Source organism: Pseudorca crassidens, chromosome 3 (assembly GCF_039906515.1).
Source record: "Pseudorca crassidens isolate mPseCra1 chromosome 3, mPseCra1.hap1, whole genome shotgun sequence".
NCBI lineage: Eukaryota > Metazoa > Chordata > Mammalia > Artiodactyla > Delphinidae > Pseudorca > Pseudorca crassidens.
This window is the reverse complement of record NC_090298.1, coordinates 165468859-165484766: the sequence shown is the minus strand read 5'-3', so window position 1 is coordinate 165484766 and position 15908 is coordinate 165468859. Positions and strand designations below refer to the sequence as shown.

The following is a 15908-nucleotide window of genomic DNA, read 5'->3' as shown; positions in this document are numbered from 1 at the left end:
CTTTCTGATCTGCAGGAGCTGAGGTGGAGACACAAGGATGTCAGGGGTAGGGTGTACCAGGCAGCGGGAACAGCTGAGGCAAAGGTCTGGAGGAGAAGGCTGTCCTTGAACTTGATATAATTCCTATCTATCTGCTGGGCCCCATAACTTGCTTCACTGCATTTCTTTTTTCTTCTTCTTCTCATTTCATTATTTCTTTTTAATTTTATTTTTTAATTAATTAATTTATTTATTTATTTATTCTTGGCTGTGTTGTGTCTTCGTTGCTGTGCACGGGCTTTTCTCTAGTTGTGGGGAGCAGGGGCTACTCTTTGCTGCAGCGCGCAGGCTTCTCATTGCGGTGGCTTCTCTTGTTGCAGAGCATGGACTCTAGGCATGCGGGCTTCGGTAGTTGCAGCACGTGGGCTCAGTAGTTGTGGCTCGCAGGCTCTAGAGCACAGGCTCTGTAGTTGTGGAGCATGGACTTAGTTGCACCGTGGCATGTGGGATCTTCCCCAAGCAGGGATTGAACCCATGTTCTCTGCATTGGCAGGTGGACTCTTAACCACTGTACCACCAGGGAAGTCCCTCATTACTTCTTTTAACAATTAATTAATTTTAAAATATTTATTTATTTATTTTTGGCTGCGTTGTGTCTGTTGCTGCACGTGGGCTTTCTCTAGTTGCGGCAAGCAGGGGGCTACTCTTCATTGCAGTGCATGGGCTTCTCATTGCGGTGGCTTCTCTTGTTGTTCACCGCATTTTTGTTCATGAATTTCATCCATATTGATGTGAGTTACTCTCCCTGGTTTCACTGCTCTGTCATGCAGCACTGTACACATTAATAGGCTATAATTTATTTGTCCCTTCCCCCGTGAATGGACAGTTATGTGAAATCCAATTTTGTGGTCTCAATGTCTCCAGGAAACAAAATTTTCCAACCCTTTTTTTTCTTTTTAATTGTTTTTTGGATTTTTTAAAAAAATAAGTAATTCATTCACATAGTTCCAAATCGAAAAGGCACAAAATGGTTTTGAGGACAAGTCCCCACTCTGCTTCCAGCCCCCTGACACCCATCTCATTACTGAATTCAAAACATGCTATGGTTTAATGGTTCCTCAAAAAGAATTACCAGGGGCTTCCCTGGTGGCGCAGTGGTTGAGAGTCCGCCTGCCAATGCAGGGGATGCGGGTTCATGCCCCGGTCCGGGAAGATCCCACATGCCGCGGAGCGGCTGGGCCCAGTGAGCCGTGGCCACTGAGCCTGCGTGTCCGGAGCCTGTGCTCCGCAACGGGAGAGGTCACAACAGTGAGAGGCCCACATACCACCAAAAAAAAAAAAGAATCACCATACGATCCAGCAATTGCGTTTCTGAGTGTATACACAAAGAAAGCACAGACTCAGAGAGTCTGTGTTCATAGCATCATTATTCACAATAGGCAAGAGATGGGAAGCAACCCAAGTGTCCAACGATGGATGAGTGGGTAAACAAAATGTGGTGTATTCTACAATGGAATATTATTCAGCCATAAAGAAAAAAAAAAGAAGGAAATTCTGGCACATGCTACACCATGGATGAAACTTGAAAACACTATATTAAGTGAAATAAGCCAGGAACAAAATTACAGATATTTTATGAGTGGGGACTTAAGTGTTTAATGCATACAGAAATTCTCATACTTGGACTTCCCTGGTGGTGTAGTGGTTAAGAAGCCGCCTACCAATGCAGGGGACACAGGTTTGAGCCCTGGTCCGGGAAGATCCCACATGCCACGGAGCAACTAAGCCTGTGCGCCACAGCTACAACTACTGAGCCCACGTGCCACAACTACTGAAGCCTGAGTGCCTAGAGCCCATGCTCCGCAGCAAAAGAAGCCACCACAATGAGAAGCCCATGCACCGCATCAAAGAGTAGCCCCCGCTAAAATAAAATTAAAAATAAATTAATTAATTTAAAAAATAAAGTATACAATTCAATTAAAAACAATAAAGTCTTGTACTTAATACCACTGAATCGTACCCCTCAAAATTGTTAAAATGGGGACTTTCCTGGCGGTCCAGTTGTTGTGACTTCCAGATCCCACTGCAGGGGCCGTGGGTTTGATCCCTGGTCAGGGAACTAAGATCCTGCATACCAAGTGGCATGGCAAAAAACAAAACAAAACAAAACAACCCAAAATGGTTAAGTGATAAGTTTTGTTATGCACATTTTACCACAATTAAACACACACACACACACACACACACACACACACACACACACACACACGTGCGCGCACTTACGGAATGCTTACCCTGTGCTGTGTTCTCAGCCGTGGGGTTTTAGCCATGAACAAAACACAGGAATCCCTGCCTTCAGGAAGCTTACATAAACCAGATAAATACTAATAAGCCCACTTGTGGGTTTTGTTGGAAGGTGGAAGTGGTGGGCAGAGAAGAGTGGAGCAGATAAAGGGTATAGGGTGCAGGAGTAACTTGTTTTAGGCTCTGTCCTCAGCACCCAGTGTAATTCCAGGCCCCCGGCCGGATATGTGTTGCCTATGAGCAGCTGTGTATTCAGGGCTTCCTCCTATAGCCACAAAAAAAGAGGACATTGCTTCACTCAGCTTCCATGTCCTTGGCTTCTGGTGGGTTCTGCCGATGGGGAAGGCTGACAGGAGATCAGAGGTGGGAGACAGACGAGGGTCCCTATTCCCTCCCTGCCCAACCACAGTTGGGCAGTGGTGGTTTCTCTGTGGCCACATAACCTGCAAGGAGCCCCTTCTTCACGGCTCCAGATGTCAGCAAGTTCTGCTCCCTTCCCATTCTCTTTAGTCCTGTCGAAATCTTCCCACTGTTGCTAGTTCCGGGTGCCTTATGGAATTACAACGCCCCAAAGATGTCCATGCCCTAATCGCCAGTGAGAATCAGGAATTAAGAATGCTACTCAGCTGACTTTAAGGTAGGGAGATTAGCACTTGCTTCAGCGGCACGTATACTAAAATTGGAAGGATACAGAGATTAGCATGGCCCCTGCACAAGGATGACGCGCAAATACGTGCATCATTCCATATTAAAAAAAAATGATAGGGAGATTATCTTGGTGGACTCAGTGTAACCACAAAGGTCCTTAAAAGTGGAACGGGGAGGGGACTTCCCTTGTGGCGCAGTGGTTAAGAATGTAGGGGACACAGGTTCGAGCCCTGGTCCAGGAAGATCCCACATGCCACGGAGCAACTAAGCCCGTGCGCCACAACTACTGAGCCCGTGCTCTAGAGCCTGCGAGCCACAACTACTGAAGCCCACGCACCTAGAGCCCGTGCTCCGCAACAAGAGAAGTCACCGCAATGAGAGGCCCGTGCACTGTAACGAAAAGTAGCCCCCGCTCGCCGCAACTAGAGAAAGCCCGCGTGCAGCAACAAAGACCCAATGCAGCCAAAAATAAATAAATAAATAAATTTATTTCTTTTTTTAAAAAGTGGAATGGGGAGGCAGAAAAAGAGGTCAGAGTGATGTGGCAGAACTTGATTCATCTTTGCCATCTTTGAAGATGGAGGAAGGGGGCCATGCGCCAAGGCGCACAGGCAGCCCCTAGAAGCTGGAAACAGCAAGGAAATGGATCTTACCCAGAGCCTCCAGAAGGATCACAGCCCTGCCAATGCCTTGATTTTAGCGCAGCGAGACCCATGTTAGACTTCTGACAGGCGGAAGTGCAAGGTAATGCATTTGTGTTGAAGCCACTAAGTTTGCGGTGATTTGTTACAGCAGCCACAGAAAATGAATCCACTCAACACACATCTGTTGGTTCTCCTGTCCCACTCACATCATTACATTTTGTTCAGTGAAACCCTTTGGAGTGGAATTCTGTTTGCCGCTAAGACCCAGCCAATCATGCTTCTGGGAGCTTACTCTATAGGTGGGATGCCTGTCTTCGTGGAAAATGGTGCGCAAAGGTATGTTTCGCTGCATTGCTTGTAAAATTAGAGACGGAAAAACTTGCAAGTGTTAAAAACGCTGGTGAAATAAATGCTGAGATGTGCACATACTGGAGCTTTCTACCAGAGTAGAAAGAATGAGGAGGTGCTGATGAACTGATAAGGAAAAATCTGCAGGGCCACAAGGTTCAGTGAGAAACAGCAAAGACGCGCGTCGCTGACTGCAGTGTGTTAGCTCTGTGTGAAAAAGGAACGGAAGGGGTAAGATTACATTTGAACTTACAAAAAGAAACCCTGGAAGGAGTCACGAGACACCGTATACGGTGGGCTCCCATGGCTGGGGGCAGGGAACAGCGTGGGTGGTGGGTGAGTAGAGAGAGAACCTACTCTATGTGTCTCTCTTAATAGCTGGTGTTTTAAATCCTAGCCGGTGTTAGGGTGAGGCAGGCGAGGCATGAAAGCAAAGAGGGCGCCAACTCAGTAATCGAGATAAATATTTTAATGTAATATTTTCCAAAAACACCATTAATGTGAAAAAAAACATGATGAACAAAACATTGAAATTTTAAGTCAAAAATCAGTAACAGGGCTTCCCTGGTGCCTCAGTGGTTAAGAATCCGCCTCCCAATGCAGAGAACACGGGTTCGAGCCCTCGTCCGGGAAGATCCCACATGCCGCGGAACAACTAAGCCCGTGCGCCACAACTACTAAGCCTGCACGCCACAACTACAGAAGTCCATGCACCTAGAGCCCGTGCTCCACAAGAAAAGCCAACGCAATGAGAAGCCCACGCACCGCAACGAAGAGTAGCCCCCGCTCGCTGCAACTAGAGAAAGCCCGGGCACAGCAACGAAGACCCAATGCAGCCAAAAATAAATAATTTTTTTAAAAAAATCAGTAACAGCGCTGAATTCTACTGAAGCCTGAGGTCAAACAAAATATCAGGAATATGGATTCTATCTTTGAAAGTTTTACAGTAAAGTATTAACAAGTTGACGATCCTGAGTGGATCCTGGATGGGTAGGGTTTATCCAGGGCCTTAGGAGGGCCCCCCATACCCCCCGCCACCAGCCATTCTCATCTATATGAAAAGCATTAGGCAATGCCACTCAGGTTTGCAGCTCACTGTTGACCCCTGGTGGTGATCAGCTTGGACACAAAGGCATTTACTGAGGGCCAGGACCCCTTCGGGGCGCTGGGAATATTTTAGGACCAAGACTCAGTTTGTGCCGTGGTGGTGCTCACAGCATAAAGGAGACAGCAATACACACATCAGCAAAACCAGGCAGGTGAAGAAGCTGCGAGGCCAGACGTGATGGGTGACTCAAAAGGCGGGTCAAGGAGGACCTCTGGGAGGAGGTGGCAGAGCTCTGATTGGAGTGAGAAGCAGCTGCCAAGGGGTGGTGTCCCCCAGAAGAGGTGGGCAGTGGGCTTCACGACCCTTGGTATTTCATGTCTTAAAAGTTGATGTGTCCTTGTTTATTATAGTATTCTTTAAGCCTTTCCTGTGGCCCGAATATTCCATTACCTTTTAAAGGAAGACTGCTTTCAAAAGATTACTTTTTCAAGGGAAGGGTGTTCAAGCAGAGGGACGGGCATGTGCCAAGGCCCAGATTTTGAGCACCTGGGTACCAGGCGCCATGCTTGCCTGTACATTATCTCACCTACACCTCATCGCAACCCTGGGAGGAGAGCATGAACATTACTCTCATTGTACAGAGGGGGACACTGAGGCTGAGGAAAGTGCCCAAGGTCACACTGATAAGAAAAACTTGAAAGTGCTTAAGGATCAGCAAGGAGGGAGTTGATGAGAAGGGGAGGACATGAGACGAGGGCAGGGAGGTGACCAGGCAGATGGTGTAGGGCCTGACGAACTGCAGGGAGGTCTTAGGCTTCTGCTCTGAGGGATGTGCCCTGACTCAGGTGTTCACAGGTGCCCACTGGCGGCTGCCTGCTGGGGTCCAGTGAGGGCAAGGAAGACAGGAAAGAGGCTGGAGTGGGCATGCAGGCCAGAGGTGACAGGGATCTGAACCAGGGTGGAGGACGAAGGGCCGTGGACAGACTCAAGATTTGTTTTGGAGGCAGAGCTGGCCACGTGGAAGGTGAGACACGGTGCAAGTTGATGCTCCTGAACGGACGCTGGGGGGTGGCTCAGAGGGATGAGATAATCCCAAGACTTACGGGGGTGGGGGGGGGGGGAGTGAGAACCCTTGACACAAAGGTGTCCTGAGGAAGTGTTCCAGGCGGCGGAACGACACATTCCTGGAGAGCCTGGAGTGAGGACGGAGGACATTGCCCATTTGCTGCAGGTCAAAGCTGGGGGCATCACAAGCCCAGCCGCCAACACTGACCAGGGTTCCCTCCCACCCTGCAAGAGAAGAGCTGTGCCAGCCCTCCTGAGGTCTCGCGGAGCATCTGAAATCCTTTATTGGAAGATAATTGCTGTTTACTATGTAGGAGACTCAACAGCAGATGAACAGTGAAAACGGAGCCCACAGTGACTGGGGCAGGGCCCTCAGCTGGGGACCCCACCCATACCCTGTGGACCAGCCTGGCAACCTCTACCCCTCCCTGGACCCCCAAGCCTTTGGCATAATGCTGAAGTGGGGGAGCTGCAGGCAGTGAAGCCCCTTGACTCAAAGCAGACTTGGATGAGCGCTCAGGGAGTGGGGTCAGTGGAGGGGGGTGGGCAGGCCCCTCCGGGCTAGGTGTGGGAGCAGCCAAAGTGGAGGAAGCCAGGAGCTGGGGAGATGGTGTCTATTTTTGTTTTCTGAAAAGGGGCGCACAGGGGCCTGCAGGCAGTCGGGCAGCAGCTGAGGTGGGTTATGCGCTGACGTCTTTCTCGTCGCCCCGACTGGAGGCTTCCAGCAAGGGGTCCCCGGGACCCGCCTCCTCCTCTTCTTTGGCCTCACTGGACTTGGAGTTGGGGACCCAGAGGCCGGAGTCGATGCAGCGCTGCATGTGGTACTTCGCGTCCTGCAGGGAGAAGGGTGGGTTGGTGAGGCTGGGCTGCCATCTTCTGGTGGCCCACCTGTCCCCCGCACATCCTCGAGCCTGCTTCCTGCTCTTTCTAGATTACAGCTTTACCAAAGAACTGCGCGCAATGATGGAAATGGCCTGTAATCTGTGCCGTACAATATGGTAGCCACCAGCCACGTGTGGCTGCCGAGTACTTCAAATGTGACTGGTGCAGGGGAACTTTAAAGCTCACTTAACTTTAATTCAAGTTTAAACAGTGTAGTCTAGAACAAGGGTGAGCAAACTTTTTTGTAAAGGGCCAGACAGTAAATATCGTTGGCTTGCGGGCCCTATGGTCTCTGTCAAAACCTCTCAACCCATCATGCCTCAACTTTATGGTTGTAGCACAAAACCAGCCACAGACAAGATGAAAATAAACCAGCCTGGCTGCTGCATTCCAATCAAGTTTTATGTAGAGACAGGCAATGAGCCTGCAAGCCATAGGCGGAAGACCCTTGGTCTAGATGTTCATTCCCACAGAAGCATCTAGAAACCCTGGGCCAGGTCTTGCGACTAGACTTTTTACAGATGAGGAAAGCAGTGTGGCCAACGGGGTGAGACAGGCAGCAGGAATGGGGTCAAACCGAGGTCTATCAAGACTCAAAGTATTTATCTACCAGCGCGGTGACTGCTCGAAACAGCTGCTGTTTTTACCAGCACCTACTACGTGCTCAGCCCTCCCCATGGATTTCGTGAGTTAATATCGAGAGAAAGTGGTTTGATGAGGTAACTGAGGCTGGAAAGGGACCCCCTCCTTGGGCCACTCTGAGCTGCTGGCAAAGGTGGGGTCAGCTGGTGTGCTCATCAACAGCCCGCAGGGACAGGGACACTCAATCTGGACGCCGGGCACACAGTAGGTGCTCAATAAATGTAAGTGGGCAGGTGGCACAAAGCCTGGCTGCCTCGTGTGCTGGCCACACGGTGACAAAACGTCCCTTGTTCCTTTGAGAAGCCCAGGAGGGACACTTCTACCAATGATGTGGGCAGCAGAGCTGGAGGGGGCGGGGGAGACACATCGCTCGCCCAGGTGGGCTTGGGCGCAGTTACTCACGGTGGGGTCCATCTTGCTGATGGCATCTTGGAGCATCTGCACATCCTTCACGTCAAAGCATTTCTGGAGTTCCTGTGGGTGCAGAGGGGTGGGGTCAGGGCCTGGGTCCCAGGGACCCTGGGGACCCCACTGGCTGCCTGCCTGCTGCCCGCCAGGGCCCAGGGGGCCGCACCTCAGGGAGGGACTCGTAGACCTCGACGGGGTCCAGACCGCCGGGGCCAAGCCGCTTCCTGCGCTCCTCCTCCTCGTACTCCTTCATGGCCTTCTCGATGCGCAGCTTGGCCCGGCCCCGCACGCGGTCTTTGAAGGCCTCCAGCTCGTCGTTGAAGCCCTCCATGTACTGACGGTCAGCAGTCTGCGGGGGGCAGGGGCGTGCACAGGATTGAACTGGGGGAGCCAAGACCGCCCCACTGCAGGTCCTCAGAGACGCCCCAGGGCTCCCTGCATCTGCTCCTGAACTGACTGACAGGCACCCTGGGCCTCAGGGCTCTCCTCTGCCTCCTCTGAGCTCGACTTTACACCTCTGTGCTCACGACCCCCTGCCCGCACAAGCCCCTGAACCTCAGACTCGTGACACCCACCTCCTCCGGGTCCTCCTGTGGAGTTTAGCGGGCATCTCAAATGCAACACAGCCACCCCGGAGCTCCCGGTCACACCCCTTAGTCTGTCCTGCAGCTCCCTCAGCTCAGCAGGGATAGCTTTGCTCTTCAGGTGCTCAGGTAAGAAACCCACAGGCATCCTTGACTCTGGCCCTCACCCCACCTTAGGACTTTCAGCACATCGTGCCAGCTCGGCTTTCCAAATCTGCCCAGGAGCCGACCACTCGTCAGCTCCTCCGTGGCCCAGCCCTCTCCTGACTGAGGAGAGGACTGATCACAGGGGCTTGAGTCCAAGTAAACCCATGTCTGTCTCCCCCAGTGGACCGCAGGCTGGTTCCCTGAGGAGGACCACCCTCCACTCTGCCCTGGCCACTCCGGCCCCTCCCTACCTTGATCTTGGTGAAGAACTGCCGGAAGCAGGCACGGGGGTCCACCTTCAGGCTCTTGGCCAGCTCCAGGATGAACTGCATGACGATGGTCTGGTGGGCCACCTGCTCCATCAGCGCACATTTCTGCCAGGGGAAAACAAGCACGGCGTCACCAAGTGGCGGACCCAGGGCACAGCCGAAATTTCCCCAGCCCCGAGGGCGGGCTCCACATACCTCCTCCACCTCTAGGTCAATGCACCAGATGACCAGGTAGTTGGCGGTCTCCTCACACACCAGGTGGACGTTGTCCGACAGGTACTTCTGGCTGTCATCCCAGCGGCGGAGCATGCCTGCGGGAAGGTGTTGGCAAGGTGTTGGAAGGGCCCTGGAGGCAGAGGCTAGCCCCTTGTCACGTGCACCGCCCACCGGGCCCCCACCTGGGCCCAACTTACCGAAGTGCTTGATCTGTTTCTCATACTTCTCCACGAAGGTTTTGTGTTTCTGTTCCCTCACCTCCTCCGACTCCTCCTCCGCCCGCTCAGGCTTGGTATTGACCATGCTCTGTGGTGGGGTGAGAAGGGGAGTGGGCTGGGGCGAGGCTGTGCGGCGCCTCAAGCGTGGCCGGGTGGGCCGCGGCCGCAGCGCCCATCCCATCCAGGGTGGAGGTGGTGACGGCGCCATGAACATCAGCGTGGCGGGAGCGTGGGCGTGGCAGGTGTGGCCTCGGACTAGGGCCTTCGGGCAGATCAGAGGGGGGGTACCGGTGGGGTGCCGCACCTGCCTGGGCCCCCACACATGATCCCCTCACCCGCCACCTCCATCCACCCGTCCCTGGACCTGAGCAGTCCCCTCGGCCACACCTGCCACCGTCTGCCGAGCGCGCCCGGCCCTCGCACACCTTGCTGAAGCCGTCCTTGCTGAGCGTGTCCACGTTCCAGGGCATGCTCTTCTCCTTCTTGCGCATCTCCTCCAGCTTCTGCTCCCAGCTCCGCTCCTCCTTGCGCAGCTGCTGTGCCTCGGCCTGCAGCCGCTCCAGCTCGGCCCTGCTGCCCTCGCCCTCGGCCACCTCCAGATCCTTCAGCTTCCGCTGGCACTCGGCCACCTTGCGCTTGCACTCGCGACAGCCCCTGTCCAGCTCCTCCTTTTCTTTCTGGAACTGCTCCATGCGCTCCACCCGGGCCTGTGGGACAGGCACGGCCCATCACTCTGCGGAACGGCTTGTCCCTTGACCCCAGCCCCAGGCCCAGGACCCCAACAGCTGCACCTGGAATGACCCCGGAGAATGTCAGCACCAACCTCCGTGTGCTGGACTCCCAGCTCCCGCTCTCGCTCCTACAGGTGCACCTGAGCCAGGGCGGGTCCCTCCTCTGCTCAGAACCCTCTACGGCTGCCACCTCACTTGGAGCAAAAACCTAAGTCCTCCCTGTGACCCGCAGGGCCGTGCGCAATCTGTCCCGTGCCCTCCATGGCCTCACCTCTTCCTGCTCACCCCCTCCCTCCAGCCACACTGGCTGCCTCACCTTTTCTCGAACCCACTTCAAACCTCAGGGCCTTTGCACTGGCTGTTCCCTTGGCCTGGAATGTTCTCTCCCCAGATACCCCCCACCCCGGCATCCTTAACATCTTCTTTTTAAAAATATATATTATTTATGTATTCGTTGGCCGCGCCCTGCAGCATGCGAGATTGCGGTTCCCTGATCAGGGGTTGAACCTGTGCCCGCTGCATTGGGAGTGTAGAGTCTTAACCACTGGGCCACCAGGGAAGTCCCCCTTATCATCTTCAAATGTCCCTTACAGGGAATTCCCTGGTGGTCCAGTAGTTAAGACTTCGTGCTTTCACTGCCGAGGGCCCGGGTTCAATCCCTGGTTGGGGAACTAAGATCCCACAAGCTGCGCAGTGCGGCAAAAAAAAAAAAAAAAAAAAGTCCCTTACAGATGAGGCCTTCCTTGACCACCCAGATGAAGGTCTCAACCTCCCCCTACCCTGCTCTGCTTGACCTTCCTCCTCAGCACTTGTCACCTGACAACAGCCTGTGACAATTATTTATCATGTTTCGGGCACTGTCCTCCTCCAAGGATACTGGCTCCACAAAGGTGTTGTGCCTCCAGAGCTGGGCCTGACACACAGTACGGACTCAGGAAAGCCTTGTTGGATGTAATAAAGTAATAAGATGCTGGATAGAGGCCTCACCCCTCCCCAGGGTCTCAGGTTCCCCCTCCTCCCTGGAGCCACCCTCAGTAACACTCAGGCACCCTCCTGCGCCCACCACGCCCCTCAAGCCACCGCTGCTTGGGTGTCCCACAGGCACCTCCAATTCTGTGCCCCAAACTGAACTCCCCACCGGAGCCCCCGAGACCTGTTTTTCTGCAAAGAGCCTCCCCCTGCCTCCTGTCCCAAGCTGAGGCCTGTTGTGAGCCCTGTCCCTCCCTCTCTGCCACCAAATCCTGACATTATTTTTTTTTTTTTTTGGCCACGCTGCGTGGCTTGTGGGATCACAGTTCCCCGACCAGGGATTGAACCCGGGGCACGGCAGTGAAGGCCTAGAATCCTAACCACTAGGCTACCAGGAAACTCCCCTGACACTTTTCATTTCCAGTTGTTTCTCCAATTTGCTCCACCCCGGGTGCTGCACCTAGATCTGCAGAGGCCCGCTCAGCTCTGTCTCCAGGCCAGCAGGCCCTCCTGAGCCCAGCCTAGTGCCCACCAGCCTCCTGTCCCCCCCTACCCTAGACGCCACTCCTCAGACCTCCTCTTCCACTGCACCCCATCTCCTCAGTCCCCCATCCCGACCCTTATCAGATCACTGGGCCCTGTCACTCTCCAACCCTGCTTGGCTCCCAGCAGTGCCTGCTCAACCCAGACCAATGACTGAACCCTGAGAGGTGTCACCATCTTCCATTGCTGTCGCCCCAATCCAGGCTCGGAACCTGCCACAGGAGTCTTTGAAATGTACCTGTCTGACCACAGCCCTCCCTGCTACCTCAGACTGGAGTGTCTGGGTTCAGAGGGGACCCCAGACCCCTGCCCCACGCTGGCCAGATGGCCAAGGCTCCTTGGGGGGCTGGGTCGCAGGCCGATGCCGGCCCCTGTGGTTGATGCTAGCCCTGAATGGACCAGCTCTCTCCTGACTCTTAGCTTCTGCACATGCTGTTCCTCCCACCTGGAACTCTCTTCCCCTTACTCCATCTGCTTTGTCCCCAAGTCTCAGCTTCGACAAAGCCTTCCCCAAGTGCCCGACCCCCAGAGTCACTGAGCCCCAAAGGCCCCTCTGTGATCATCAGATGACGTGATGAGATGCTAGTGGAAGGCCTTGGGGCACCAGACCTGGGGTCATATCTCACAGCCACCATGTAATGGCCGGGTGTCCCTGGGCCAATCCCCTAACTTCAGTTTCCTCATCTGTCAGATGTAGACAATAGTGCCAAGGTTGCACTGGGAAAAGCAAAAAAGGTTATAAAAGTAGACAGTCCAGAGCCGTGCTGGGTGCTCAGTCAGCACCATTCCCACGTTGGCTACTGTCATTACTGTCTGTCCAAGGGGACAATCTGTCTCTCTCTGGGGACTGTACTGGGGCTCAAACAAGAAAATGTACTTCAAGTGCTTAGCTCGATATCCAGTAAATGCTTATAACTGGTAACTGGGAGCAGTTGTTACTGTATCATCAGAGCAGCCCAGCTCCACCACTTACTGGTGATGTGACCTTGGCCAAGTCTCATATCTCTCCCTGCCTTGGTGTCCCCCTCTATGAAATGGGGTCTCACAGGGTTGTTTTGAGGACTAAATGAGTTACTCCCAGGAAACTGCCTGCAACACAGCATTCAGTATACGTGTCCTCAACTGTCATCACCGCCGTCATGGCCACGGCCACGGCCACGGCCACCAGAATGGTCCGCTAACTTGCTTCTGTGCTTTATTAGAGGCCCTAGCACAGGGCCAGGAAGACGGTGGGTGAGAAGCGGGAGACCTGAATCCTTCTCTAACGCCCCACAGGACTGACATGGCCAACCCTGAGCCTCACTTTTCCCACTCGGATGAGGCCCTCGCTTTGCGGAGGACACATTGTGGCCTCTGCCACCTCTCTTTTTCCACGATGGGACTGTGTCACCTGGAGCCTTCCTGCTGCCTTATGGCATTATAGCTGGCCTTGGGTGGCAGCAGGAATCTACCACACTGCTGGTTTCTGCTGGACGGCCATCAAAATCTTCCCGGCATCCTCTGAGCAGCCGCCAGGGAGGCCAAAGCTAAATAAAGGCCTCCTGGAGCTGCTGGGGGCGGCAGCCTGCCTGGCCTGAGCTTTACGCCTCCGGGAGGGGCTGTAGCAGGCTGGGAAGGGCAGAAGCCTTGGCAGCGAGAAGGGGCCACAGGTATCACTGCCCTCCTTACAGACAGGGGACCCAAGGCGCACAGAACCTGGATACCACACAGCTCACTGGGAGGAGCCACAAGAAACTAGTACTGGTGGCTGTTTCTGGGCAAGGGAGCCAGGGAGCTGGAGCTGGAGCCGGGAAGACTCGCTGGTCCCCTTCTGGAACCTTTGGATTATTTTTTTACCATGAGCGTGAATTACATGAGTAATAATAATGATAGTGGCTAAAGTTTCTACACAGTTTATTACATGCCAGGTGCTGTCCTGAGAGCATTACACACATTAAATACATAAGGCAACCCTCACAACAACCCTATGAGGTAGATACTGATAAGATCCCCAGCTGGAGAAATTGAGGCACAGAGAGATCAACACTCACTGGGGGCAATGCAGCAGGTCAGTGATTCAGCAGGAGCCAGCATCTGAACCTGGGTGGGCAGGCCTGTGCTCAGAAGCACACCAGGCTACCTTTTCTCTAATCCCCCTTTCCCCTCTGGTCCTGCTTACTCCCTCCCGGGCCCTGAGCCAAGTTCTTTTCAGATCTCATTTCATGTCATCCTTACGATGGTCTCATGGAGGTGGGGTCTCGCTCCCCCTAAAGCAGCAATGGCCCTGTGGCAGGGCTGGGATGAGAACCCAGGCTTGGTGGCCGCTGAACCGGGTGCTGGAGACACCAGGCTCCCTGACTCCACTCCAGCACTGGGGCTCCCAGTGGCAGGCCAGGAAAAGGTTTTGTGCCAAGAGGGAGAAGGGTGTGGTGGGAGGAGGATGCTGCAAGAGAGGGGACATCAGCCTCCCAACTCGGCAGGACCAAACCGTCCTCCCCACGGTGATATAGATTAACTATGTTACAGAAATAGGTGTTCCCAAGAATTGCCTTGAGAGCTTGCAGAGATCTTCAATATTTCATAATAAAATGTTACACGTGTCAAGAAAGAGAAGTGCTAGAACTTTCTCCTTACACTCCAGGGGCCCACCCGGCAGACACTACCCAGGAGGATGCTGCTTTAAGGAATGGGTTGGAACTGGGACTGGAAACCAGATGTAGGGACTAATGCTGGGTCTTGGCAGGATGGGGAAGGGCCCTTCTAGAAGCTTCTAGATAAACGACTGGGAGCTGATATATGGGAAGGTGGGGTGAGGAGTTCCTAACTGGAAGATTCTGAGAGACATATGCCCTCAGTCTGAGAGTGTAACAAGCATAGGAATGTGGGTGCAGGAGCTCTGATTTGGTGGAGCAGATTAGAACATTAGGTCTCATGAGAGCCATTCTGTTGGCCTGAGAGCGCTGCTGGTCAGGGAGAGGGGTAAGAGAACACACAGACTTGGGATTCTGGGGTCTGGATTTGGGGGAAAATAAGTAAAAGGGGCAGGGAATTTGGAATTAGACTGGGAGGGTTCCTGGTAAAAGCAGGGTCAGTGTGGGTGTCTGAGAACAGCAGACCAAACTGGGGTCAGAAGGAAGCTGGGGTGGGTTTAGGTCCTGGACTTGGGTTTGAATGAGGCATTCCAATGCTGGCGGAGGTTCCTACAGGAAGCCTGTCTCGGGGGTGGGCGGTGACTGGGCCTGCAGTACCAAGTAGGGGCAGGGGCTCTGGCTGGGCAGGACGCCACGTGGGTAGGGTTTCCTGATGCAATAGGAAATTGGGTCTACAGTGCATGAGGCTGAAGGAGAGCAGCCGGAATTGGATGCTCCATCAGGGCGGAGCTGGTGGTTCAGTCTGAAGGGGAACCAGGTTTCAAAATTCCAGTCCTAGATGGGACTGAGGGTCCTGGTGGGGCACCGGTCTACGTTCTAGGGAAGGGGTCCTGGGTGTGGGCTGGAGTCCCAGGCCAGGAACAGAAATCTCGGGGGAGGACAGAACTCCTTGCTCTATTGAGAGGAGCAGAACCTCTAGATCTAAATGTGAATCACCGTCAAGATTCCGAAAGGCAGGTCACAGACTAGACTTAAAGTATTGGGAACTCTGGGGGTTGGAGGGGCCAATGGGACATCCAAGATCATAAGTGGGTACCCGAAAGGTTCAGGGTGCAGATTCTGAGGTAGAATTCTGGTTGTAAGTGGAAGGTCCCAAATGGATTGGGGGGGCACGTCCAAAGCTTGTCTTGGTAGTCTAAACTGTGAAGAAGGTGCCCTAGGGGTCAACTGGGAGTTCCAAGAAGAAATTGGAAGGGGAGGGGGGAGGGGGGAGGGCCCAGGATCGCGGGCAAGGAACTCAAGGGTCTCGGCAATTCTGTTGCCCCGGAGTTGAATCAAGGAACCCCGGGCGATTCTGAAAGTCCAGACTGTAGGGTGGGAAACCCAGGTGTCAATGGCTGGGCCCCCAGCAGTATCAGGAGTCAGAACTCTGAAGCGGAGTCCCGAGAGTGGGGGAAGGCGCTGGGCGCGCGCGCTCTACCTGGTGCCGCCAGCGGAAGAGGCTGGCTGTGTCGATGTTGGGGTGCGTCTCGTCTTCATCGTCAGACACCTCGATGTGGTCCCACACGCTGTAGTCCACCATCTTGCCTCCGCGGCCCAGCCCGCTCCGGCTCTGGCAGCAGCAGCAGCGGCGACGGCAGCAGCGGCGGCTACGGCGGTAGCACCACACAGACTCTGCCCGCAGAGCCCCGCC

The 15908-nt window shown here is 54.1% G+C and overlaps 1 protein-coding gene and 1 pseudogene across 1 annotated transcript; one reads left to right on the top strand and one right to left on the bottom strand.

Moving 5' to 3' along the window:
* Positions 1-2936: 2936 nt before the first annotated feature.
* LOC137222835 (U6 spliceosomal RNA) lies at positions 2937-3036 on the top strand (annotated as a pseudogene).
* A 3254-nt stretch (positions 3037-6290) lies between these two features.
* On the bottom strand, positions 6291-15908 carry CDC37 (cell division cycle 37, HSP90 cochaperone). Its single transcript, XM_067733787.1, has 8 exons — positions 15696-15908; positions 9828-10109; positions 9382-9490; positions 9164-9279; positions 8951-9073; positions 8135-8317; positions 7963-8034; positions 6291-6869 (listed from the first exon to the last, which is right to left on the bottom strand). The coding sequence occupies exons 1-8, from the start codon at positions 15795-15797 to the stop codon at positions 6717-6719; spliced, it is 1140 nt and encodes a 379-aa protein (XP_067589888.1). The 5' UTR covers positions 15798-15908; the 3' UTR covers positions 6291-6716.

Bases quoted from the DNA above. Each gene is read 5' to 3' on its own strand.
- CDC37 (XM_067733787.1), bottom strand. From the start codon at position 15,797: ATGGTGGACTACAGCGTGTGGGACCACATCGAGGTGTCTGACGATGAA. The intron at 9,074-9,163 runs GTATGTGGAGCC...TTCCCCTGGCAG, and splicing joins TTGACCTAGAGGTGGAGGAG to AAATGTGCGCTGATGGAGCA. The intron at 6,870-7,962 runs GTGAGTAACTGC...TTCTCCCTGCAG, and splicing joins TCAGCAAGATGGACCCCACC to GACGCGAAGTACCACATGCA.